This window comes from Peromyscus eremicus, chromosome 4 (assembly GCF_949786415.1).
Source record: "Peromyscus eremicus chromosome 4, PerEre_H2_v1, whole genome shotgun sequence".
Classification (NCBI taxonomy): Eukaryota; Metazoa; Chordata; class Mammalia; order Rodentia; family Cricetidae; genus Peromyscus; species Peromyscus eremicus.
The window spans coordinates 7,588,534-7,616,272 of NC_081419.1; the positions used below are offsets into that span (position 1 = coordinate 7,588,534).

General features: G+C 54.9%; 1 protein-coding gene across 3 annotated transcripts in view; it reads right to left on the reverse strand.

The window, feature by feature from the left end:
- Nucleotides 1-27,181, reverse strand: part of Lmx1b (LIM homeobox transcription factor 1 beta) — a 76,785-nt gene extending 49,604 nt beyond the window's left edge. For all 3 annotated transcript variants that reach the window (XM_059259047.1, XM_059259045.1, XM_059259046.1), the window contains exons 1-2: nt 27,043-27,181; nt 26,117-26,303 (exon numbers count right to left, since the gene is read on the reverse strand). In XM_059259047.1, coding sequence (XP_059115030.1) covers nt 26,117-26,303; nt 27,043-27,181 — 326 coding nt within the window. The remainder of the gene's footprint in view (nt 1-26,116; nt 26,304-27,042) is intronic.
- Nucleotides 27,182-27,739: the final 558 nt, after the last annotated feature.

A 27,739-nucleotide genomic window follows, 5' to 3' on the forward strand; every position in this document is an offset into this window, starting at 1 on the left:
GTGGATTGGGGGGTGGGGATGGGGCAGCCACTTAACACCTAGACCCAGGGTGAGGAGGGGGAGGGCTGTGTATCCATCACCAGCTGACAGCATGGCTGTCCCAGCCAGGCAGGTGGGGGCTGCGAGGAGAGGTGGGGTCAGCCTATCTCAACCTCCAGCACAAATGAGGCCAGAGCTGCGGTGGCCATCCTCACGTTTCCATTCCCTGATTTTCAGAACTCCCCGGGGGCTGTGCTGGAATGTCCACCGTTGGGTAATGTCAGGCTGTGGAGTAGATGGTGGTGAATGCATGTGACCAAGCAGGCAGGGTCAGCCCTGATGGACAGCTGGGAAGGGGTGTAGGTGCTGGTCTTATTTTGGATGACCAAGGCTGGCTGCCTAGGGCAGAGGATGGAAGCCACCTTCTTGGTATAAGACTGTAGTTAGCCACAGAGGTATGAAGAGTGGCAGGCCCAGGGGAAGAGGCCTTGGGGGAGGCACTGAGTCTGGTGGTAGGTTCCTGAACTGGGGGAGGGGAAACTAGCATTCATGATCATCTGGGGTCCAGACAGCACGCTATGGGGCCAGAAGAGCTGGAGGTGGCTGAGGGCAAAGACCAGGGCTCAGGGTTCCCATGCCTGTGTGGCATCCAGCCATTTCCTCTGCTTTGACACCCCCCCCCCCCATTCTCTCTCCCTCTGTGCAGTGTTCAAGAATCTTCCTGGGGCCTGAGGTTGCTTAGTCCCGCGGTATGGGAGACAATGTGTCCAGACCCAGTTTCCATCCTGTCTGGCCTCTTGGGCCAGCTGGGAATCCATACCTGCATCCCACTGCCATAGTTTCAGATGCCACGATTACAGAGAACTCTGGGGTGAGACTGCTGTCCTGGTTGAGGAAGTGGCTTGAGACACACCTCAGGGGTGTGCTTTCTTCTCTGTACCTCAGTTTCTTTATCTGAGGGGGCATGACTGAGAGAATATGTAGAGTGTTTGCCCAGAGCCTGTTCTGCAGGGTTAGAGCCCTGTTGCCATCATGCTCATGTGTAAGAGGGTAGCAGAGGCTAGCTGCGGCTGGCATGTGGGTAGCAACATGGGGAAGGGAGACCATATTCTGGGTGGACACAGGAGAAACCTGGGAGGATGGTGACACGGGAATCCTCAAAGATGGAGTACAGAATCCCTCCCTACACACATACACATGGTTAGGATGAGGTATGGGCCGACCCCAGGACAGAAACTCTGGCTAGGATATTGAAGATCAGGAGGAGGAAGAGGAGGAAGAGGAAGTGGAGGTGGTTCCATCTTTTCCTCCACAGGCTTCCCCTGCCTTGGGAAGACTACACTATCAGTACCTGGACCCAGGAAGCTATAAATACCTGGTCTCACACCTGCCCTGCCAGTTACCTGTGATTCCAGACAGGCGACAAAAGTCTCAGAGCCTCAGTCTTTGTCTCTGTAAATGGAAATAGCAATGTGGCCACTCTTCTTGAGAACACAGTGGATGTGCCGCAAAGGATCATGGGAATTCACCCCACAACTCAAAGACCTGGACCCTGACCCTCCATGCTCTAGGAAAAAGACTTCCATATCATAGGCGCTTACAAAAAACCTGGTGGCCTGAGTGTGCCCATCAGAGCTCCCTCTCTGCTTGCCTGTCCTGCCCCATGGGGCCCTAGCCCCACGGATGGAGAGATAGGGTTCATGCCTCCGGAGACTCTCCGGACTCTTCCCCTGAGTAGACGTTCTGTGGAATCACCACAAAATGACTGGTAGTCTCCTCCCCAAGGACTGGCTCTCTGAACATCCTCCATGCTCCCAGCTTGCTAACCTAGGGCAGAACTACCTCTGGCCAGCTGCTCAACCTGTCATCAGAGCAGGTGGTTCATTAGAGATGTTGCCCCAAGCAGGTATAGGGGTATTCTGTTTGCTCTCCTACCACCCTAAGGAGACAAGAGCCTGGCTTCCAGGAAGCTACATGGGACACTGACCAGCCCTGGCCTTGCCCTTGATTTACCCCTCCCAGGGAGGCCAGTCGGTGAAGGGCTGAAGAGGGGACATTTGGTGAGTGTGATGAGGCCCCCGGGATCTGTCGCAGATGACAAGCATGGCCTAGAAAGTATCCACTATTGCTGTTCTTACGCTCAGAGTCAGGTCACAAAATTTGGCAGTAGTGGAAAAGTTGGCCTCCTCGGCTCTAGAGCTGTTCAAATCTTGGCAGAGCAATGCCCTGGAGCCACTGGGAGAGGTCCCGTGAGGAGGCCACAGCTCTCAGGATAGCAGGAGCAAAGACTACCCGGCAGACCTTTGCCTGGACTCATGCCACCACCGTCGGCTCCCCATACCTCACCAACCCCTGGACCAGGAACTCCAAGGGAGCTCTTCTCCGATGGACATATTTTAAGTCGACCAAAGGGTGCGCTCCCCCCACTTCTTTCTATACATTGGACTCTAAAATCTGGGCCATCCCGCCACTCGCATTAACTGTGTTAAGGAGGAATTATAAAAAGAAATCAAATTTCCCACAGCATTTGAACGCCATTAAAATGCCAAACAATAAACTACCAGGCTGCAAATTAGATCAGTGGAAATATCAAACACATTGAGGTATAAAATCCATAATTGCATTTAGTGGCAGCCGTCCCTGGAGAGGCGCTGCTAAAGATCACCACAGCCCCACATATGAGGGCCTATTGACAGAAGAATAAAAATCGACAGGCCAACCAAATAAACCGGCAGGCCTCATTAAATATTCAGCTATGGAAATTTGACTATCCAGGCTTCCTCTCCTTGGTCCCAGCTGGGGGCTCAGCCCCTGCTCTCCCCTAACTCTCTCCCCCATGGCTTCACAGGCAGGGTGAGGGGAGGGCGTCTGGGAGGATGGTGGGAGAGGGCGAGGAGGCAGCAATAACAGGGGCTCCACCAGAGTTATTATTGCTGGGCGGGTGTTATTAGCTCTCACCCAGGAGTACGTGGCCCCCGAAGTCTTTAATTAGGTCATTACAGGGTAATTTCCAGGGAGGCTTTAACTCCTTAGCAGCCGAAGAGTCCCCAGCTCAGTCTCAGATTCCCGAAGGGACCCGGGGTCAGCCCATGGGCTGGAAAAAGAGCGGGATGGCCCAGGAGAAGGGGCTGGGCTTGACTCCAGGTCCCTAGACACTGAATTCACCTGCTCCAGGACAGATGGATGCCTGGCTGGCCTGCTTAGCCCTGGGGGCGGTCTGGGTTTTGCAGGGCGCTGGTGGGACCCCAGTCCTATTGGGTTTCAACCTACACGAGCCACTTTGCTAGGAAGGGGTTTTTCATCTTCTTGGCCCTCCCCAGCGCCTCCTCTTCCTCCCCTTCTTACCATTCCTGTCTCCCTACCTCTCCTCCCAGGCCTCACCCAGTCTCCTTCCCAGCTCTCCTCCCCTTTCCTCCTCTCTCCTCCCCTTCTCTCTCCTCTCTCCTTCTCCTGCCCAATTACGCCCTCCCCTCGGTGCTCACCTAGGAGCTGCCGCCATGTATAATGCATGCGGTGGACGCACCAATAGGATTAGGCACCTCCGCCCGCCTTGGCGGAGTAAAGTTTATGTAAATGACTGATGACAGCGCTATTGTGTGAGGAATATCAATGGAGTAATTACAGTTACATCGGGCGCCCGCGCCGCCGGCCCGTGTTAATTTTTCACCGGCTCCCCCGGGAGAGATCGCAGCGCGCTCCGAAGAGCACAGCTAATAATGGGAGCTCGGAGCCGCCGCTGCGCCATGCGCCCCGAGGTCTTTCTGAGCAGACTGCTAAGCACTGCCTGTCTCCCCGGAGAGCCGAGAACAGAGATAAAATGATTAAAAACTGCCAAGCGGGCCTGGCAATCACTCGCTCCGCTGTCAGCCCGACACAAGACAAATCTCTGCGATTTTTTCTCTTCCCACCTCTCCCTTTGTGAGCCCCTCGAGCGGGGACGTGGGGGGCCGGCTGGGGTCAGGGTCAGCTCTCCAGGGTGGCAAGGCCTTGGGCAGGACAGGCAGCGGTGGAGAGGAGGGCACTGGCCTCTTGGGTCCGGGGTGAGTACACAGGCTGCAGGGTGCCCAGGGGAGCCAGAGACCTAGCTAGTTGTCTGCTTCTCCCAGAGAAACTCCACCTGTCAGGGCATACCTGTCAGGGCACACCTGTCAGGGCACACCTGTCAGGACACACCTGTTGGGGGACACGGTGGGCACACCTGTGAGAACATACCAGCCAGGGCACACCCTACTAGAGCACACCTGTCATGACCCACCTGCTAGGCACACCAGCAAGGGGGTGGGAGTATCATTTTGGCTGGGAACCCTAGGCTTCCAAGATGGTATTCTCTGTCCCTCACTCCCCCAAGCTGCAACATGCCACTACCTGTCTTCTTTCTCGTGTTTCCTAGGCCAGCCTGAGCACTGACCCAGAGCAGATCCTGGATGGGGTTTCTGCCCTCCTCCTTCCTCTCGGGACTTGAGCCACACCTGGGCATCCATCCCTGTGGCCCTGAAACTTCAGTCTGGTCCCAGCACCAGAGAAGGGAGTGAGAAGGAAGAACAGAGGTAAAGGAGGCTACCCACTGCCCTCCCCAGCCCGTCATCCATCATCAGGCTCTGCCTGGGCCATCACTGCTCCACCTGACACACCTACCTGTGTTCACACATCATCACTTCTGCACGGCCCACACGGACACAAGTGAAGAGCCTTCCATGGACAACACCACATGTTGACACCCAGACTCACAGTGTCCCCAGGGTAGACTTGTAGGCCACACATCATGGGAGACATCAGTCCGCCCACCAAAGAATAACACTCAACAGGCGTTCGCTTGCACTAACACCCTGAGCCTGTGCCAGCCCATGACACACACAGCATGCTGCACTGGGGCACATGACGTAGGCACCTCCCCTCTGCGCTGCTTGCCTGGTTGCATGCACAAGCCAGGGTCCCCACAGGCTCAGAGATGGCCTCTGCAGATGCTGTGTGTGCTGGAGTAATATGTGGCAGGACGACCTGCCTGTGGGCTCAGATGGATTGGGCTGGACTGCAGCCTGAGCTGGGACAGTCACAGTGGGGAGAAGCCCAGCCAGTGAGCTGGCTCTGACATCAAGCAGAGCTTGCCCTGGTGGCCTCTGGCTGGATGCTGGATGTCAATACCAGGCGGTATCTGTGTTAGGCCTGGCTGCTCCAGACAGACCACACTGTGTGCCCTCTTGCTTAAGGCTCCCTGGCTTGGTTCCAGATTTGAACAAGAATAATGAAGGGATTACAATTTCTTTCTTCATTGGACTCCACTGCCAAGAATACCCATTTTATAGGTGAAGAGACTGAGTTCAAAGGTAAGAATAAGAGCCAAGGTTAAGGTCACCAGCCTCTGAAGCACACACTCTTTCAAATTCTAAGCCACCAAGTCCTGCATACACACTGCTCTGGAGATGCACAGTTCACACCACTGTCATATGTGAGTACTCAAGCACACAGCAGAGACACGAGCACCTGAGCTCACTAGTGTTTGCCCACACATGTCCACTGAGTCTCCACCACAGGTCCTGTGCTAAATGTTAAGTAGGAGCCCTGAGCCAGCAAGGTCAGACTCTCACAGAGCTCCAGTCAGCTGACATTCTGGCCATGGGAATGCACAGCTGTGACTACCACCTTGCAGGACCCCCTTCCCATGCCCACAGCGCTCTCCCCAAGACTGACCTCTTCTCTGGCCCCCCAGCCTTCTCAGCAGCTCACACAGCAGTGCCTTTTCTAACGTCAAACCTGACATGCTGCCTCCTATTAGAATCCTCCCATGGCATCTAGTCACCCCTGGAGGAAAGCCTGCCGCTGTAGCAGCGCCTTCTAGATCCCCGTGTGTGAGCTCTCTGCATCTGTGTGTGCTGACCTTTGCCTGAAACCTGCCTAGAATTAACTCCCACCCCCACTTGTCTGTGTGGGCTTTCGTATCCTTCCTCCAGGAAGCCCTCTTCTCTGCCTCTAGACTGGGTGAAGAACCCTGTCCTGTCTCCAGGTACAGCAAGGCCCTGTGTCCCTCTACCAGAGCCCAAGCCAAGCTCTCTACCCTAGGCCTGCTTTCTCTCTCCCATGGGTCAGAGATTCTTTAGGGGTAGGTAGCCTGTGTCTGCAGAGTCTGCGATGAGGCACTCAAGGCCTTGACAAATACTTGAAAGAAGGGAGGAGGAAGCTTCTAGAGGGGTCCTGGCCAATTCAGGCCTACGGAGAGGCTGACGGGAAGGTCAGTGCAAGAGGGCTCTGACAGGAAGGATGCACAGGCAACTCTGAGGTCATCAAGCTGCCCTTTGGGAGGAGGAGGCTGCCTCTCTTGTCAATCATTCCTGGGCCCTGGGAATGGGATGTTGCCCCTGTCCTCACTGGGGGCTGGCAGGCCACAGGGCAGCCTGGTTCAGACTGTGTGGCCACAGACTCTACTTTTCTCTCTTCTGCTAAAGATAGATGTCCCCTCAGGGCTTCCCACAGGCCCAACCCAAGCCAGGAGACCCCCAACACAGCCTCCACCCCAGCTCCTTTCCTCAGCAACAACCTTTGAGATTTGAATAGTGAGAATGCAGCATCTACTAGAGTTTTCTCAAATCCACATTCAGGGGCCCAGGTTTCACGTGATAGACTGCGCATTTAGCACAGTCCTCAGCTTGGTTCCCAGCACTTCCTAGAGTGAGCATTGTGTCACACCCCTGTAATCCCAGCACTTAGGAGGTAGAGGTGGGAGCATCAGAGATCCCAGGTCATCCTGGCTACGTAGTGAGTTTAAGGCCAGCCTGGGATGTATAAAATCCTATCTCAAAAAAAAAAAAAAAAAGTACACACACTTCATAAGTACAGAGCTAAGGATGGAGGAGGCCGTTAGTGACAGAACAGAGCTCAGGGTTCCAGACTCTGAAGCGCACCAGACTCATGGCTTGGAGCCCCCAAGGTCCTCTGTGACTGTGTTGTGCCATTAGTCACGTGTCCAGAACTGCCAGCCCAGACCCTGGCACTAGTGTCTCCAGCTGGCAGTGGTTTCCCCAAGCTTCCAGATCCTTCTTCTGCACAACGGATTCCATTTCCCCAGCTTGCCTGCCTTGGTGGGAGTCCCTAGATATCCTTCGTGTTCACCCAGGACATCATACTCCTCACCCAGCCTACAGAAGATACCCTGCGTGTTCACCCAGGACATCATACTCCTCACCCAGCCTACAGAAGATACCCTGCGTGTTCACCCAGGACATCATACTCCTCACCCAGCCTACAGAAGATACCCTGCGTGTTCACTCAGGACATCATACTCCTCACCCAGCCTACAGAAGATACCCTGCGTGTTCACCCAGGACATCATACTCCTCACCCAGCCTACAGAAGATACCCTGCGTGTTCACCCAGGACATCATACTCCTCACCCAGCCTACAGAAGATACCCTGCGTGTTCACTCAGGACATCATACTCCTCACCCAGCCTACAGAAGATACCCTGCGTGTTCACTCAGGACATCATACTCCTCACCCAGCCTACAGAAGATACCCTGCGTGTTCACCCAGGACATCATACTCCTCACCCAGCCTACAGAAGGCACAGAGGGCTTCTTGAAGCTATCTAAGCCAAGAACAAGCAGGGAGGGGAGTAGGTTCCAGGCAGAGACTAACACAGGGAGCCAGAGATCGGCTCACAGTCTTGAAGGCAGTGCTAGGGAGGTGATGCTGGGGTGGGTCTAAGAGAGGTGACACATGACAGAGAAGGGCAATGACCTACTGATGACAAGTGGCGGGCTGGGGAGGTGGAGGTGCAGGGACGGCATCAAGCCTGGTAGTGACACTTCCATGTTGTGTGGCCCTGTCTCAGTCACCTCAGTGTAACATGGAGGCATGCTGTGGGGGCCAGACGGTGGGTGTGCATGCCTGGCACTCAGCAGGTACTTGCTCTTCAGGACTATGAGGAGGGGAAGAGAGCGGCTCCCAAAGCTGCGCTAGCCCCTGGAGGCTCCACCTCCTCATCTTTGCTGGTGCTGTCCAGTGTCACCTGCTGCTAGGTGTCCATCACCAAAGACCCTCCCGGGTCACAGCTGCCACCGGGACGCTGTCTTCACCACCCTTGCTTTTTTGGTCTTGTGTCCTATGAACCTCTGAATTTAGCATGGCTGGGACCAGTCAAGTCACCACTGTCCCTCGCCTCCTGTTGGGTGGGGAGCTGACCCAGAGAACAAAGGGGCAAGTCTAGAGGCCAAGGCTGGTACAGCTGATTTGAGTGTTCACTGATAACAGAAAGGCTGGGGTGGGACTCAGGATGGAATACTTACGTAGCATGAGCAGAGCCTTGGGCTTTATTCCCAGCACTGACTGGACACACACACACACACACACACACACACACACACTTACACACATATACACACAAATAAACAAACACATACACACAAGCATACACACACAAACACATAACACACACAAATATACACACACTCAAACACAAATACACACACACACACACACACACACACACACGCGCGCGCGCACACACAGACTGACGTCCACAGCTGTTGTTCCCCTCAGTTTTTGCAGTGAGGAGCACTGTCTTAGGAGCCTTAAAGCTCCTCTTGTTATCCCTACAACAGTTTGTACCCATTTCACAGATAAGGACTGGGGACTCAGAGAGATCAAAGTCCAGCTCACAGACTGACACTGTATTAAGGAATGGCCAAAGCCCAGCAGTCAGGGGTTAACAGGGCTGCTGTAAGTGGTGATACCTAAACTCCATGAGGATAGTCCCTGAGTACCTACTATGTGCAGGCCTACTCTTGGCATTTGCTGTCCCTTGGCTAGAGACACACTACTCAGCGACAAGGTCTCAGGGCCGGGTCTTCATGACCTTAGCTCCCCCATGCCTCCCCAGCAGGGCTTGACATGGTGCGGGGAGGTGGAGTTAGACCACTCATTTGAAATGGGATGTGGGATTCAAAGACTGGCCGGCCCGTGGCCCTGTGGTGTGTTGCTGCTTCTGGGTGAGGGGGCTTTCTGGGCTCTGGGCTCCTTCATGGAGCGTTCTGATACCTCCCGTCTCATCCTGCTAGGTCTGGATCTTGTGTGTCTACTCCCAGGTTGCCTGCTTTCCCTGAGTATTCTTGGAGCAGGGATCCCCTCTGAGGGCTGGTGGGAAATAGGGAGCAAGCTTTGTCATCTCGGAGACTGATGGTCTCTCCTGCTTCTCAGTTTACACATCTCTGAAACGGGGAATCACACAGATGAATCTGTGAGCCCTAAGAGTTTGATTTTGGGTTTTTCAAGGCAGGGTTTCTCTGTGTATTCCTGGTTGTCCTGGAACTCACTCTGCAGACCAGGCTCACTCAGGGATCTGTCTGCCTCTGCTTCTTGAAGTGCTGGAATTAAGGGCGTGCACCCCACCAGCTACACCATCTCTCCCTTACTGTTTAATGAGATACTGTCTTAGGTCAGCATCTGCATGGTGTAAAGAGCCTTCTCTTCAGCATGTGCAGGGAGAACAAGGTTGAGAGAATGCAGCTCTTTCAGAAGCAGGGGACCCAGAGAGAGGATATTCTGAGGGACTCCACGGCTTTTGCCTTTTCTTGCCTCTCAGAGGATGCTAATTTTGTCCTGCCCTCTCTTAGCTTGCCTCCCTCTGCATCCTGGGATTTATGGAAGAGAGAGAGAAACCTTGCCTGGCTATAGACTCTCTAGCCCTCTCTATACCCACACCAGCCATTGCCTCTCTAGCCCTCTCTATACCCACACCAGCCATTGCCTCTCTGACCCTCTCTATACTCATACATTCTACTGTCCTGCTGGCACTGCTTTCCAGCTAGGAGAAGGCCAGGCCCTGGGAGATGGGTGCACCAGCACAGGCAGCCAGCCATATCTAATTTATACATTCGCAATGACATTGTACCCAGACACAGATGTCAAGCTGGGGTTCCCATACGTCTGTGTGCCCTGGGCCAGCTATGATGTGATACTCAGGCTTTACCCTAAAAGCTTGAGTCTTTCCACGGTCCTGGGAATCTGCACATTTAATAAGCACCTCTGGATGGATCCCAAGCTGGATGTGGGTCAGGATACAGCCAGGGAGATGTCATGAGACTGTGACCTATGTGTTAGGCCCTCAGAAGTGGATACCATTTCCAGAAGCAGGACATGGCCAGGGGCTCTCAGGTGTGGGCTGGCCTATGGGCCCTGCAGGAAACCAAATGCCTGGTCAGAGCTCAGATGTTCACCAATGAGGGAGCTGAACGGTAAACCAACAAACACATGAGCCCTGGTGACTGGTCACATGCCCATGGAGCCAAAAATCCTTCTAGAGACATGATCAAGTTGGTCAGCCTTGCTTGGAGCATGCCAGAACACCTAGGCCCCAGGCACCGAGCAGACTGCTGAGATCTGAGGTTCTAGCCCCAGGTTCCTGTCACCCTCCCTCTGCCCTCCCTCATAACCACAGCTTGATGTTGGCTTCCACTTATCCCCTCTACACTGACTTCATGTCTGCCCACCTGGGGGCCAGCGGCCGCCTTTGCCAGTCCCTAATCCTGTTCATAGGCTGCCAGCTCATCTTCATAAAGTGCCTCCCTAGTTCCCGTCACTCCCCTGTCCAATAACCTTCAATGGCTCCCTCCTGCCCACAGGATCAAATCTAACACCGGCTACTGCCCTGCTCTGCAGCCTCCCGTCCCGGTGTCCTGAGGTAGCCCCTCCAGCCAGACTTACCGGCCCAGACCACCCTTCTCAGTCCACATTTAACTCCAAATAGCTCTGCTTGCAGAGCTTACCTGCAACGCTGTCCACGGTTTGCCTAGCTTCAGCTCCTGGGAGCCTGCTCACCTAACTCAGCACAGACTTTTTGACACACAGGGTCTCTTGTATACCAGGCTGGATGACTTTGAACTTCTGATTCCCAGCTCTTCTTGAGTGCTGGGATTACAGGCAATCTCAGGTATGTGTCACTACGACCTTTATTCAGTGCTGGGATCAAACCCACGGCCTCTCACATGCCAGGCGACACTGTACCAGTGGTTCTACACCCTCAGCCCCCTCATAGAGTCTTAAAAAATATTATTACTGGGGGGCAGGGGCACGTGTGGGGAGGTCAGAGCACAACTTACATTAGTTGGTTCTCTCCATCCAGTGTGGATTCCAAGGATTCAACCCATGCCATCGGATTAGCAGCACCTTCCCTGCTGAACCATCTCCCACCCCAACCCTCCAGCCACAGTACTAGCTAGAGGTCCTTTCCCTTGACAAAGCCACTCACATCGACTAAAGTGGCCCTTCACACATATCAACCCATTTAACATCTCTGGACCACCCTGGGGGCTGCGTAGGTTCGTTGATTACTAACATTTTTGGTGAGACAACTAGACTCAGAGAGGCTGAGGAGCCTGCTGAGGGTCACACAGCTACAGAGAATTTATGCCAGGACCCTAGACCAAACAGTCTGGCTCCTGCCCTGTTCCTCCGTACCAACGAACCATCCATCCACTGAGGCCTGGCACATAGACCCAAGCACAAAGACCTTCAGGAGAAGCCATCAGGGAATCTTCACGAACCTGGCTCCTACCCAGAGGCCTGCACCCATCCTGTTCTTTGAAGGGCATTATTGCCCTTCACTTAGATCTTGATAGGCTTTGCTGGGACTGAGGTACAGAAACAAGGTCTAGCCTAAGGTCACAGTCAGAAGGCAGCAGATCACAAGCTGGAACTCAGGCTGCAAAGTCCTAATTGAAGAACCTGGCAAAGGGAGCTAGATGAGCAGCCGTGGTCCTCAGCTGGCCTAGTGGGAAGCAGCCACCCAGATGCCCCAGGCTCGCCTACCTCCCCCTGCTGAGACTCCCTCCAGGATGCTTGCCAGGCTGAACATGCACTGGGCCCCTCATCTCTAGGACAAGCTGTTTCCTTTTACAAATTATTTATCTCCATCATTACTGCTATTTAAATTAAGTGTGACTTTTAAGAAGATGTGTCTCTACATCCAAGAGAGCATGTCTGTGGGAAGGTGGCACCTAAGTGACCTTCCTGAACTCTTGCCACGTAGGCCAGCCAGACCAGTGCGAGGCCAGCTCTGTCCTTCTCCAGGAGTCTGTCACTGCTCACTTATCAGTCTGATGTCCCTCAGGGGGCAGCTGCCCTGCCCGCCCCCTCCGGCTCCAGGCCTGCCGACTGGAACCGGACCTGGTGGAGTGGGCAGATGGGGGCACGTGGGAGGGGGTTGAGCCTCACCGCAGGCCCCTTTGCAGTTCAAAGTGACATGCTCAGGCGGCTGTCCCTTCAAAGGGCAGACACAGACTGCCCCCAGTTGCTGTAGCAGCAGTCCCGGAGCCAGGAAGGCGATGCAGGGCTAGAGATGCCCCTGGGAGGTCTGGCTCTGCTCCCTGTCCTTGCTTGCTGGGCCTCCACTACCTGGGTAGGAGGGCACCCCTTGGCTGTAGAGTACTGGGAAATCACGTGCATTTGCAAAGCACACAGAGGGCTCTCAGGGAGCATGCACAAGGATGCTAATGAGAAACCCCACCTCAGACCCCAGGACACTTGAGTGTGCCTCTCATCAGCTGCTTCTCAGGTATATGATCTGGGGCAAGTCACTAGAAGTTCCTTAAGCTTGTTTCTCAAGAGGGATATGGGGCTAAGATGGAATGACATCATGGCCAATGGAACTAGACAGGTCACAGATAAACTCCACTAGTGCTGAAACGTGTCCTGCCTACTGCTACAGCAGCCCCAGTGACTTAAGGGAGGGCATGGTCCAGGAGCCCACTGGCTCAAATGGACTCCAATGAGAGGACCTGGAGAGATAATCACTCTCCAAGACACACCCCTTGCACCACAGAAGAAACACAGGACTTTCATCAGGAGCCATACATTCAGCATATAGTGAGCTCCTGTGTTAGGCTGCTACCAGGGCACCAACCCAGCACGAGGCCAGAGAATCGGCCTTCCCAGAGGATCTCCGGAAAGTTCTCCGGTGACACAATGGCAGGGTTCCACTTTCAGTCTTCCAGGCTGGCTGGGTGACCTTGGACAAATTATCCAACTTCTCTATGTCTCCTGTCTTACCTGAAAATGAAAATAACTGTGGCACCTGTGTTAAAATGACACTCGAGAATGGGAAGCCCTCAGAGCTGTGCTCCGGGGCTACCAGCTCGAAGCAAGAATACAGCTGCGGCAGCGGCTGCTGCTGCTGCCGCCACCGCCGCTGCTGCTGCAAGCTCTCTGGGTCCTGCCCTGCCTGCTAGAAGCCCGTGCAGCTGGGCCCCCTTCTGCCTCTCAGACTTGTGAAGTGTCAGCTACTGAGAGACAGCCCGAGTGCCCCCGCAGATCTCAGGCTGCTGAGGGCTTCCCCTCAGCTCTGTTTCCTTAGCAGCTGGAGAGAGTAGAAAAAGAGCCCTGCCCTGCTGGGCTTGTCAAAGCAGGGCTGGCTTGACTCGAACCAGGCTTGGATGGTAATTTTGCGGTCATGACAACTATTTTCTTTACATACTGCTATGGAAGGGGGAACCCCCCCCCCCAGGTTTTTTTTTTAACATAATTGAAGACACTATCAAGCGTAAATATGCTGGCATTCTTAATAAAAACATGATGGAGGGAAATATTCGAAAGCTCAATAATCAGAAGCAATTTGTGTTGTGCAGGAGATGTGTCATGCGCCAGCTCCCCTCTCCCCGACTGGGCTCCCCACAAGACTGGCTTTTGGGCTGGCAACTTTAGACCTATGGCAGAAAATGGAGAACAACAGTGAGGCTTGGAGGTAGCCTGAAAAATATCGTGGAAAAGAAAAACACATGCAGGAGAGTGTGGTGCAAAAGTCATATTTCATGCCTGACTTTAGAGATTGTTAATAAGGATTAGAACCATACTCCAGCAGCCCGGCTATCAGTCAAGGCGAGGTAATTAATGCTGCTTCAGATCTCTGTGTGGGGAAAAAAATGGAAAAGGCGAGTGTCCCTCATTTCATAGCAGAGAGGGCTCATCACAGCGGAACAGCCCAGAGGACTTCCGGACCCAAGTCCTGAGCCCAGCTGAGACCCGGCTGTTGCTGGCTGTCCCTCCTGATCTGTCGCCAGGCAGATTGGGGGATCTCTTCTAAATCGTAACAATATCAACCCCCCCCCCCCTTTTCAGGATTGGCTAATAAATATGATTAAGATAACACGTCTGAAACCACATGTCCTCAGCTCGGTGGACAACATGTGGAGGGCAGATGTATTTTCCATCCACAGATGACCTAGTGGGCTGCTCCCCTGAGGCAGGGACCCTGGAAGATGGAGCCTGAAGAGGTCTTGGCAGTGTACTGGCCCTTGCAGCCCTGGCCAGGCTGCTGGCCTCTCCATGACCCACTGTGAGAATAAAGGGCCAAGTGCAGGGTGTCTGGGAGTCATACACAAGGATCATAGAAAGAGGCACCCATGCTCACCTGCCTCTCATCCTTTAATGGTCCAGAGCTCCACAGCTCAGAAACCTCAAAACCATTCTACTGTCTAGGCCACCTGTCACTGACTCCCTCTCAGGTGCCAGGAGCCTGACACCTCAGGCAAGTATTAATGCTAGAGCCTGGAAGAGAGTTTTACAAAGGAAGGCAAAGAGCTAACCCTACAGGTATGCGCAGACCTGGCTCCTGCTTCCATTCAGGTACCATGGTGCAGGAAGCCTAGTAAGGCACCTGGCCTCCTTCTTCCCTTGCGTCAAGGATCACTCCACCCTCCCCAAGACAGGGTTTCTCTGTGCAGCTTTGCGCCTTTCCTAGAACTCACTCTGTAGACCAGGCTGGCCTTGAACTCAGAGATCCGCCTCTCTCTGCCTCCCGAGCGCTGGGATTAAAGGCGTGTGCCACCACCACCTTCCAGCTTTGCTTCAAAGATCTTAAAGAGATTTCAACTGGGACATTAAGTAGCAGTCCAAAGACCCTGAAGATATGGCCAGGTTATATGCTCTGTAAGCAGTGTCTTTGAATCCTGCATCTGCAGAGGTGGAGAGTCCCAGCTATAGCTCTGAAGAGAGAGAGGCTGCAGGCCCTATGGTCCCATCCTTAAAACTACAAGCCAGGATGTAGGCCACTGACATGGTGTGAGGTATTTCAAACTCAGCTTAGGCCAGACATTCAAATTCAAGCAGGGAGGAGGGCAGCTTGTCCAACCCCAATAAAGAGTGAATGAATGGGCCAGGCAGTGGTGATGCACATCTGTAATCCCAGGGAGGCAGAGGCGGGAGGGTCTCTGAGTTTGAGGCCAGCCTGGTCTCCAAGGCAAGTTCCAGGACAGCAAACCCTGTCTCAGAAAATAAAAATCAAAAATAAAACAAACAAGCAAGCAAACAAACAGAAAAGCGGTAAGTCCCACCTTTGGGAGGGGTATTGCCACAGGACTGACCACTGCTTATAGTGGGGTAGGCTACCCTCTGGGAAAACACCAGAGAGCTTCCCTCCCTCAACGGTCCCTGGGCCACTTAGGGCAAACGACCAAGCCCTGGCTTCCTCCTCAGCCAGTCTGGCCTGGTGGCTCAGTGCTGTCCTAGGCTTCTGTCTCAGGACCACTGCTTTCTGACCCTCTCCTAGAGCTCCACAGTGGTCCTCCCTTAAGACCCACGGCCTCTTGTCCCTTCCCAGTGGAGGAACCCCAGGCCAGGGGGCAGATACTGTGGGCCGAGGGTGCGGCCGGCAGGCCGGCTGATAGGAACCATCTGCGTTGTCTTAGACTGGCCCCTCTGCCCACTGTCCCTCTGAACTCGGCCGGTTCCCGCGGGCCGTTTGATGCTCGCAGGGTCACAGACCCCCGCACACAAATCACCACCGAGGGGCTGGGGGTGGGGCGGAGGCGCTGAAACCTAATCCACAAAGTTTGCCATGCCTCAGGCTCCCTCCTTCTCTCAGTGCTTAACGCCCCCTCCCTTTCCAAACAAGCCTTGGTTTTTCTTGCCAAAAAAACAAAAGTTGGTATCAAGTGTTTCGAGGGAGAAAGTCTCCCCCGCAGCCCCCACCCCTTACCAAGACGAAGGGCCTGCCACTTGGCTGAGCCACGGATTGCAGAGAGGCTCAGAGAAAAGATTCTAGGAGGCACTCCTAAGTTATCAGGTCCATTGGTCCCTGGCCCCAATTGCCACATATCCTACCGGCTAGACCCTGTGGCCCTGTGGTCCCATTCCTCTGGAATCCAGCTCCCTCCTCCATCGAATCTCTGGGTCCCAGTGCGGCCAGAAATAGATAGGAACATTACCCCTGCCATTCTCTTATTCCACAGACCAGTCCTAGCCTGTCCCTTTCCGGAGGGGCTATCACCTACTCTTAGCTGCTTCTCTCAGTGTCCCCAGGCTGGGCTCAGGCACAGGAGAGACTAACTGCGAGTGCCCCACCCTGCCAGGGTACATGGGCACAGCCAAAGAGCTTAGGAAAGAGACCAGGATTCTGGCACGAGACACAAATTCCTGCGAAGTTCCACTTTCTGCTCCTTGGAGTCCTTGGGCTAAACCCCGGGGGGCTATGATGACTAAGGAGGGGCAAAGCAGACCTCGGGAGCACAGGAAGATGTTTTCACTTGCTAGGTAACTGTGACTTTTTGTTGTTTTCAGTAGAATGCATGGGCCCCGAACCATGCTTGCCCTTTTCTCCGCGGCCCCGGGTTCTCCACCGTGCCTGGAAGTTGCTAAGTCCTTGCACTCTAGCTGGCCTGTGACAGCGGCGTTCTACTAGTCCACGCAGGCATCTGGGCTTCCTAGATGTGGCAACAAGGACAGGCTGAGTCTGCACTGGAGCGGTTGAACCGTGGGGCGAGGGAGTGGTAGCTGCCACGGAGAATAAAGGCGCCAGCGGCCCAGCTGAGAAGCGGGTTTCTGCGGGGGTCGAACAAAGGAATTTGGCCTCTGAAGAAAGGGGCTGAGCTCACAGCTGGGAATGCCAGCTCCAGACCTGCGGGAGTTTCAGGACTACGGCATTAGTCTCTAGAATCTAACGAAATCTGCCCCTCAGAGAACCCTGGTCTCCATCGCAACTCTATGCTGGCTCGCACTCGCCTTAACTAGGGTGGTAGTTACGTGCTCTTCCCTACTGGAGGCCCCAAATACCCGGCTCTAAGGTACCCTCTGCTTGTGGGTCTATATCTCCATTTCCCAGATGCTGCCAACCGAGGTTTCCATATTTCCTTTCCTCTCCTGTTCATTTTAGCCGGCTCAAGAGGCCCTAGCCACTCCTAAACGAAAAGCTGGTAGTGGGGACTCTGGGGCCCTCCAAGGCCCCCTCCTCAAGTCGCCCTCGGAAGGGGTGGAGGGGACACGGTTGTAAGGTGTTCAGCCTCTTTTCTCTGCTTGACATGAATAAGGGGATTAGGGCGGCAGGTTTCCGTCGGTCACTCGGTGGGACAAAGGGCCCCGCGGTTTGAGCGGTCAGCTTCTGATTAAACGCCAGAGCCCTGTCACTCAGCGCCAGGCTAGGTACTTGTGTTCCTGACATAATCTTATTAGAAGATAAAACCAGAGAAATCCTTTTTCATAATGAAAAGTTACATTTAATGGCTGCACTCGTCCCCCACACCCTCCCGGACCCTTCCCGCCTTCCCCGGTTGCTGTTGGATATGGCTCGCTTGTAATTGGCATTTAAAGTACCAAGTCCGGGAGAAAAACGGGGTTTAGGGTTTTTGTAATCCCCCTAAACTGTCTTTGTTCGAAATCTCCACAGATACAAGTCTGTTAAGGGTAAATATTTGTGGATTGATACAACCACACCCCCACCCCTGCAAACCAAATCTGGAAGGGGGAAAAAACCCTCCAGCCGGTACACGGGAGGAGGAGGCCCAAGTCTGCCCGCGCACGCAGCCGTGCTGGGGACTCTGCTGCGGGCGGGCCCCTTCGCCAGCTCCAGGAGCAGAGGGGCTTTGGACATTTCTCAGGCGGGAAAAAAGATCTTCCAGGCTTCCTTCCCTTCAATGTTCTATTCCCTAGATCAACAAACCTCCCCGACTCGCTTTGGCGCTTGCCTAAAGGGGTGGGCTGGAGGGCCGGCCGGGGTGTGTGTGTGTGTGTGTGTGTGTGTGTGTGGGGGGGGATCTTAAAGCTAGTTCTGCCCACCCGCTCCCTCCAGCAGGACCCTTGAGTGGTTCCAAGGGGGTGCCTTTCCGCCACTCTATCCCACAGGGCACCCAGACTCCAGCAGAGCCTCCAAGCTTCCGAGGATCCCTCCACTGCGAAGGAACCCTAGGGCTGCGGCGGGGCCCAGGGCTCCGGGCTCCAGCCTAGCTCGTCCTGGATCGGATCGGATTCCTTCATAAATCAGCGGCTGGGTGAAAGGGCTGCGCGTTAGAAAGGGCAGGACCGTGTGCGCGTATTAGAGCGCGCGGTTCCCAAATCCGGGCTAAACCCCTGGTGACACCGAAATTCATCAACTGCCGCCAATGCCCCTGCTCCATCTACGGAGGAGCCCGGCAGCCTGCACACTCTAGCTGCCCCACTCCCGGGAAAAGAGAATCCCGCAGGAACGGCTGAGAGGAGTGTCTGGAACATAGCGCAGGCCCAGGCGTCTGTGAGCCGCCTTGCCAATCCCGCTGGCAGAAAGGGGCTCTACCCTCTGGGAAGGAGTTATTCTAACCTTTCTGTCCTTTGGTCAGGACTGGTCCCTCAAAAGCACTCAGCCCAGGGAGGGCAGTGATACCCGCCCCCTTCCAGGCCGGCGCTCAGAAGATAGATAGGTACAATTGTTCAGACTCAGCATCTGGCGCTTCAGCAAGTTAGGAGACTGCTATCTGGGGCTCCCAGGAACGGAGGAAGGCCCTTCGGAGCCTGTTTCCTCGCCCACAGGTCCAGCGGGGGGCATAAAGCCAGTGGACTCCACAGGCACGCAACAAGTACCATTTCTTTCTAGAAGCAATGGCTACCGCTCGCCCACTCTGCTCAACCCGGCTCTGTTCTGCTCTTGCACTGGTCAAGTCCCAGAGTGTTAGAGAAAACGGTCCCATCGAGCCTGCCAGTCATGGCGGCCATCCACAGGCTGCCTGTGGTGGGAAATACACGTATTTCCTTCTCAAGGGATTCAGACGTTGGCCCCAGTCCTGGGTAAGAAGCAAAAGGTGGCTACACGCCTCGGGCCTCCCACACAGGCTAGACCATGCTCCTGCCTCCGGCTTACTTCCCAGCAGGAAGGAAGAAAACACACATCGACTGAGTGCCCTATCCAGGCTGGCACCTCTGAGTTTACTTCACTTTGTCCTCAGAGCAACCCTGTGACATGGGACCTGTCATTCCCATTCCACAGAGGAGGAAATGGAGGCTCAGACCCTGGCCCCAGTCACTTGGAGATGGTTGGGGTCTGTATCCCAAAGCAGCTGCACTCGACAGTAACCTTGTTCTTTTCTTTTTCTTAGACAACAGCGCTCCTCTCAGAGCTCAGGTTACCCTTACAGCATCTCAGTCCTCTGGTTTCCACCCTGGCCTCAACGAGAATCCCAAGGATGGCCCCAGGATGGCCGCATCTCAGTGTCACTTTACCAGAGTCCCCTCTGCAGGTGACAGGTGGGAAGAGGGGAACACAGCCAGCACTGGCCCAGCTCTGCCACTCCCTTCTCAGCCAGGTGCTGAGGAGCTGGAGGCCCAGCGTGGTGGTAGGTTCACCTACCTCCAGAGCACCTCGCTCCTGCCGCTCTGGTGGGCACTGCCGCTCCTTGGGCAGTCCTGAGCACTCTCCCTCCTTAGCCAGCAATCTCTCTCTCTCTCTCTCTCTCTCTCTCTCTCTCTCTCTCTCTCTCTCTCTCTCTCTCTCTCTCTGTGTGTGTGTGTGTGTGTGTGTGTGTGTGTGTGTGTGTGACTCTTTCTAGCACAGGCCAGGAAGCAAACACCTTTGTTTCTTTTAGAACCAGACTCCAGAAAAAAGGTTTTTTTTTCCCCTTCACCCACAGACCAAGCACCAGGACAGCCAGGTGCCCCACCATCAGCCAGTACTGGAGCCTCTGGGCCTGTGTAGGGTCACTTGGGGCCAGGCACTCCCTGAGGTCCTGTTCCCTCCATGTGTCCACACAAGCCGAGTCCCCTCTCCTCCTTCAGGGCCCCCAGGGTCAGCAGGGCAGACCAGGGGGCTGCCAGTCGTGGAGCTGAGATGGAGACAATATTGCCCTGAGAATAACAAAGGAAAGGCTCACGTGAGAATTGATTTGAACTCATCGGAGCTGAGCAAAAGGTAAAGGCCATTGAGGAAGTGCTGTCAGCCGGCCTGAAACCTAAGAAAGATGCCATTGGGAACACAGTGGCCCCTTATGGCCCACCACTCCATGCCACAGTGGTGGTTAGAGCAAACACAGGCCTTCACTGCCTGTCACTTACACCTTCCCCCCAAATTACACCAACTTTGAAACATTTTTCTAGAAGAAGATGGATGCTTCAGGAGACTTGAGGTCAAGGCTGGGCTGTTTAAAGTGTATTATTAACAAATAAACATTTACTGCAGGGAAAAAAGAGGAGGAGGAGGAGGAGAAAAACTCTATAGGCCACCAGGGAACCAAATCATGTTGCTTTTGGCATCAAATGACAGGGGACATTTATGACATGAATGGAGAACACCAGTGGCTGATGGGAAGGCAGCCGTCTGCCACTTCACTTCCCCTGCCTTTGGAGTCAACTTTTTCAGCCTCCCCTCCCTTCCCCTATTACCATCACCTCTCCACTTCTGACCGCAGTGGTAATAAATACACATAATTTGGAGCTTGCTCTTTGCTGCCATCAACACAGAATCTGGGACTTGTAGAGAGCTAGAGATCCTCTGGCTGGGTCAGTCAGAGAGCCAAGGACCTGGAGTCCTGGCCAGCTCGGGGCTGACTGAAGGCTCATACCCAGCTCTGAGGATGGGTGGACCATCCTCCCTGCCTCCATACCCCAAGCCAAAGACCAACTGTGGTGTCCAACAAATTGGAAGTCGTAACTCCTGTCACGGGAGTGTTCTCTATCCTTCGGCCAAAGTGGTACCAAAGTTGTTGGATTGTGTTTATTCATGTTTTATATCCCCCACCCCGTCTCTCTGTCTCCCTCCCTTACTCTGTCGGTTCCTGTCTCTTTCAAAAACCTGCATAGTCACAAGACAGTCCCATCAGGGAAGCTTGGCCAACCTATCACAAATAGAAACTCCACAAGGCCACAGAGCCTGAGCCACGGGCTGTCTTCCAACCTTCTGGAATGCTCTGCCACCATTAAGACTCTTCCTTCTGCATGAAGTCCTGGGATCTCTTCTCCACATCTACCCCCTAGATCAGCCTTGTAGATGTAGGCTGAACTTTCTTGTCTGACATGTGAGTCAGAAAATTATAAACTGCGACCATTCATTAAATATAAAATCCTATTATTGAATATGCTTTTCCAAGTGATATGCAGCCCCAGGAATGCCCATTGTTTTTTCCCCAGTGGAAATATTGCTTCTCTGGGCCAATACAGGCTCCCAGGAGGAACAGAGCCACACGCCAGCCCAGGGTGCTAACACACTGTTGGCATCTGCACTCATCCTCGCAATCACAAGTTTCTCCAACACTGGGGCCGAGGATAAAGAATGCCTTCAGAATGAAACATTGACTGACCTCCACCAGGTGTCCCTTGGAATCCTTGAAGATGTCATCTCACAAGGTGATGTCATTGTGCTCAGTAGAGACAAGGGCTGGGGATGGGCTGCCGTCTAGCTGAGTGCTGGGGCTGGGGGGTGAACCTGGCCGTGACTTGGTGTCTAAAGCTCTTTTTGTAGTAGTGGGGGGGGGGCAAGACCTTCAGTGTCCTCTGAGGCAAAGGGGAATCATTTCCCTGGGGATGATGTCTGCAGTCTGGAGAGTATCTTTGGGGGCAAGGCATTCCCGGCAACTGCAACCTTGAGGACAGTAATAATTCCCAAAGTGTAGCAACATACTGAGCAAGGACACCAGGTCCTGTGGGCGCCTAATCTAGAGAGTCTATAAGAATATTTTCCCAGGTAGGCAGGTCTTGGTCATACAGCAGAGGGTCAGATAGACACCTGGTGGCTCTGTGTTTCTAAGCTTGGCATGAGGGCAGGAAGAAACCTGGACCTTCCAATCACATACCACAAAGTAGATCCTCACAGCCGCTTCCCCCACTTAAGAAAAATACTGAAAAACAAATAAGGCCACAGCAGCCTAGAGCCTTGGGAATACAGGGTGAGCCAGGAGTCGGGCAGTGAATAATGCTTTCCTTCAGCCCCAGATGCCTGCACGGCAGGGGAAGGCTTTCCCTCACCTCCAGCCCACAGAGGAGGTGCTGGGGTTAAATATACAGGCTCCCTCCAAGGGACCGGGGATCCCCGGGTTGGTGCTGGCAGCCGGAGCCCTTCAGCCCTTGGGGCTCTAGAGAGAATACCCCCAGTCCATTTCGTAAGGCAACGTATTGGCTCCTTTTTTCTAAGCAGATTTCTGGAGACAGCCGGTGCCCTAGGAGTGTCTGCAACTCTGAATTCGTCTGATAACAGTGGGTGAGACTTGCAGGCTGGAGTTCCCACCGTTAAGCGGGTGCTGACCGCGCGAGTGGTACCCCAGTACATCTAAGGAAGAAGCCTTCCTTTCAAGCTGGGAAACGAAACCCAGGAGCGAGAAAGGGCCAGAAGCCTGGGTTTGCTCCACAGATGCCACACTGACACAGGCTGTCTCTGCTCGCGAGGCCGAAGTGAGCCTCCCGATCCAGAAAAGCGTTTGCCTGGGTAAACACTTCCGAGGAAAAGAATGCCGGGAAGAGCGGGGCTGAGCCACTTGCCGCCGCAGCCAGCCGGGAGAAATGTTTTAAAACCCAGCCCAGGACTCAGAAGGCTTTTTGTCAAAGTCATAGCCTGGATGCCCACTTCTGCCGCGGAGGGGTACTCTACCTGGGCGGACTAGCCCAAGGCATCCCCAGCATTTTCAACAGAGCCAGGGAGGTCGCAGCACCCGAGGCTTGGGCGCCCCGCCAGGCCCCTTACAAGCGGGTGGAGGAGCTCCGGGATGGAGCTCCGCATCCCACGAGCACAAAGGCTCCGGTGCGCTCACCTACTATTCCCCAGACCCCGGAGTTGCTCTACAAGCCCTCAGACTCCATTGTGTGACAGATTTTTGGACTTTCCCACCGACCCTCCCCCCTTCCGGAGCCTCCTCCAGGAATCCACCACCTCCTTAGGACAGAAACCTTTTCCAGACAAACGTTCGCAGTTAGTGAGCGACAGCCGGCACGAGGAGGGAGTTATAGAATTCGATTTCACCAAATTGCCAAGAAAAACAACATATTTTGGGGGAGGTTGTCATCTTTTTTTTTTTTCTCAGAGTTTCTCCGGTGGAAGACAGAGAGGTGTTCGCGATTTTGAGGAGGCCCTGTGTTTTCCTGATTTCTAAGCCGGTTTTCTATTCGAAAGAGGGCCGAGGTCGTGGGTTCTCCCTTCCCCGTCTTTGAAAGAGTCCCCGAAATGCACATAAGGCCAGGAAAAAAGGAGAGTTTTCAGGTTACAAACAAAAACGTTCCAGTTCCGCAGCCCGCATTTTCCTTGCTCTGCCAAGCCTGCGGGTTGATTTTATCAATTGTCCTAAATGTTCCCAATAACCAATTAATCGCCCCTGTGGTGCGTAAAACAACTTCGCGCTTTTGGGTGCTTGCGATCGTTGAGAACAAACCGAAAGGAAGAAGACGCATCAAAAAACCAGCAACCTCTTTATAAGGTTCTGCTCAGCCGGGTGAGGGATGCCTTTTATAAAAGTTGCGTGTGTGTGTGTGTGTGTGTGTGTGTGTGTGTGTGTGTGTGTGTCGGTGTAAATTTCCCAGTGCTGGGGAGGCACACACTCAAAATCAAGACAGCACGTCTCCGCACCCATTTGCCTTAATTCTAGCCTGAAAGGCATTTGTGCACACATGAAATAAATATGTATGTGGATTTTCAAAGAAAAAAATCATGAATAAAAATATATTTTTTATTGTGTAAAAAGAACATTGTTTCCGTGTGAGCTTTCAGGGAGCCTGCCTGATCTTTTGCTCCCTGCAAAATGCTGCCAGGAGGCCCAGGGGATTTGTCCCCAAGATTGTGTTGATAACCACTACCCCGCCCAAGCACAGCAGGAGGCTGGCCTATAGCAGATACTTAATTGTCATTATTGTTAGAAAGAAGGAATGATGGAGGAGAGGATAAGACCGACTTTCCTTTCCCAAGGCTTCCTCCCGGGATGCCCACTTCAAACTCAGGGATCCGAGTCCTGGGGACCAAATTCCTTCCCAGCACTGGGGTTTGCACCTAGGTAGAAGCTGGTTCTTTGGTGGTGTTTTTCTTTTCTTTCAAAAACAAATCTCGGTGGGACAAAGAAGCTGCAAATGTTTAATTGTTTTGTAAAGTGGGGAGGTTGGTCACTCATCTCTCCAAGACAAAATCCAGCTTCTGTTGTTATTTTGTGGCTGAGCCAGAAGGACCAGGGAGGTGTCCCTGCCCTCTCTTAGGAGAAGCTCCATAATGATCCCAGGGGCAACTATGTGCAAAAGGTCGCAAAGTTTTTCCAGTGTTGAAATTTTTAAAAAGTACAACCACCCCAGAGTTTCAGAGACCCACTTCTACTTTCCCAGGCCTCTTAGAAAACCCACGTGTGGGGGCTGCTGAGGTCAGTGGCTTAGCAGGATATAAGTGGTACTCCCAGAGCCCAGCCAGGAGTATATCCCATAGAGGGGCTGCCTGAGTCACCCCACGTCCCCAACCATTGCTACCCCATTTTATATGCACAACTGTGGGTGAACTGACTGGTGTGGCCTTCTCTCCAGGATCTAGAGTTCCAGGGCACAGACACGGCGCAGACATCAACAATGTGCCTCAACCTGGGGAACGCAGTACAGAGGGCCAGCCCCACACCATGTTATAGGACCAACCAAAGGACTGATCTTCAAAACCCACCCCAGTTCTTGCCCATAGAAAACATCACCCTATGCAGCCACCAAAAAGAGCAAGGTGCAAGAGCAGTTTCTGCCTGTTCCCCAGTTCCTGGGGACACTATCAAGACCTGCTACCAAAGCCCTGTGCTGGGCTCTGGCCTGAGGTCTTAGTATTCCCAGGCCCCAAAGAGTCCGGCTGACCCTCTTCACACTAGACCTTGGATTAGGTGACAATACTTTGGCTGCACTCACGGCTTGGCACACACGCCCTGCCTTTTTCTCCAAAGGCTTCCAGCACTCGGACACCAGGAGCCCAAAGCACCTGAGCAGCCTTTCCGCCTACAGCCCCATCCAAGACACTTTTCTGAGCACCACTTAGAAGTTCTCACAGGCACACACACACTTGTCCCTGGACTGACTCCCAGGATCCCCACACCTTTCTCCCCACTGAGGCTCCTCGCTGCTCCGCCCCCATTGCACTTCCAGGTATATGAGCCCAGGCAGGTCAGAAGAAAAAGCCTGTGTCTGCTGTGGTCTGCCCCCAGCCTCCAGCCATACAACCCACAGCGCTAGCTTAGCACAGAAGCCGGCAGGCAGGGCTCAACACACTTCTCCAGCGTCAACCACTCTTTTCCAGCACACTGCGAGAAATGAGGCTGTCTGGGAGGCCTGACTCCTTCAGCCAGCCACCCCAACTAGGATCCCTAGGCGGCAGCTTCCTAGGTAGATTGATTCTCCAGCTAAAAAAAATTGCAAGGGCAAAATTCCCGTATGGAACGGTTTAGGAAGATGGACACCCATTTCTCTTTACCAGAGAATAAAAGTACAACAAGGAACCAGGCAGAGTGGGAATCGCCCTGCCTGTACCGCAGCCGCAGCCGGGGTTCAGCACCCACCTCCCTGCTCCAGGAATCCCCGACGCTCTTGGACTAGGGAAGCACACAGTCAGGCTTGGCTCTCTAAAGCAATGCCTTTCTTGGAATATAAATTCTTGGTTCCCACTTCAGGCCTTAGTGGGGCCAAGCCCTTTACCAGGACAAGCATCATATCCACCGGTCTGCCCAGGGCTTTGTCTTGTACCCCAATTCAGTCACTCAGCGCAGGTTTCCGGGACAACAGATGGCACCTAGGGGCCACCCCACCAGTGTCGGCTGGGATGCGATGGTCCGCCCCAGCCCGGAGACAGGCAGCCCTTCGCGCCCTCCGAGCTGCCGGGCCCAGTGGAGCGCAGAGCCGGCCGCAGGGCGGCGCGGGCCCTTCCCGGCAGGGACTGGCCGGGCTGGAGTGCTGGTCCGTGGCGGGGAAAGAGAGGAGGGCGAGAGACGCTTACTGTTGGTAGTCTTGTTTGCAGTACAGTTTCCGATCCCGGAAGTAGCAGCTGGTGGTGAGGGCTTGCTGACATGCCGCGCACTGCAAACACTCCTCGTGCCAGGACGACTCGTTGACTCGCATCAGGAAGCGGTCGGAGATGGGCCGCTGGCAGCCCTCGCAGACGGCGGGATGCGGGCAGTCGGAGCCTGTAGCGCACAGGGCGAGAGCCGGGCCGTCAGCGCCGCCTGGCCCAGTCCGGGAGCGCCACCCTTCGCTGGAGGAACCCCATCCGCCGCCAGAGACGGGGCAGCCATAGACAGCACGTCCCTGTCCACAAGCTGGGGCGCGGAGAGGCCGAGGGCCTGCAGCTCTGGCTGGGCACTGCGCTCTCCCCGGCTGCAGAGATTCAACAAGAAGGAGCTCCGCGCGGGGTGGCCGGCTGGGACCCAAGCAGCGAGGTGAGGCCCGGGCACTCGCTGGCTGACACGCCCCACGATGCTGATCCTGCCTTCTGCCCCAAGACCCGTGGTTTGGATGGACCGGGGGGATATTCTTTTCTTCTAGAAGTTCCCCTTCCCTAGGTGACCTGGCACCTCTCCCGGACTCTAAGGTGACAACTTGGTTCTCTATCATCCCTGCCACCCGCTTCCCATTCCAGCCCCGTCCAGAGTAGCAGTTCTAGAACCCAGACCCGTAGAGGATAGTGCTAGTGACAGCTGAGGCTGTTAGGTCCTGTCTGGGTGATGTCCCTGCATGTTGTCCCTTCGGGGAGCCTGTCTAGGTGTGCTGGTTGCCCTCCGGTGGTCTTTTCAGGGATCCGGACCCCCTCCCCACGTCCTGCAAACCCATTTTCTTTATCCTTTGGCCCTCACGCCAGTGTCCACAGTGGCACGATGGCCCTACCCCCAGACCAGGACTATTCGGGCGTTGTGACCCAGCACTCACCCAGCAGCACCCCCAGGGTGGCGGGCCCGGGGCGCAGGGCGTGCTCCTCCATCTTGATGCCGTCCAACATCTTGGCGCAGTCCGTCTGCCCGCGAGGGAAGCACCTCTCCAGCGACTCGGGACCTGTTGCTATATCCATGGGACGCAGGGCGCGCTGCGGACCCTGCCGGCCGGGCCACTCGCCCTCGCGCCTGTCCGCCCGCTCCGCTGCAGCCGGGGAGGCGCGGCGCCCGCGGGGTCGGGGCCGCCCGCTGCCCCCAGGCAAGCGTGGAGCGGCGGCGCGCTGGCCCCGGGCCCCGGCGTCGTGCGGGCGGGCCCGGGCGGCCGGCAGCCCCGCGCGCCGTGCTCTCCGGGCCACTCGCAGCCACGCGCGCCTGCGGCTCGCCTGTCACCTGCTTGTCAGTCCCGGGTCCCGGCTGCGGCGGCCGGCAGCACGCGGAGCCGCCGGGAGGAGGAGGCGGCGGCGGCGGCGGCGGGCGGGGGAGGGGGCGGGGGTGCAGGGGCGGCCCCGCGGGCTGGGGGGGCGCGGGTAGCGCAGCGGGGTCCCGGGCGGGGCGCAGCGGGCCGCGGGGCTCCGGGCGCGCTCCCCGCACTACTCCAGTGCCATGGTGCGCCGGAGGAGCCGCTCGGTTTAGAGCTGGGGCTGGCGGCGGAGGGATACTCCGGCCGGGAGCCGCCTCACCCCTCCTCAAACTTC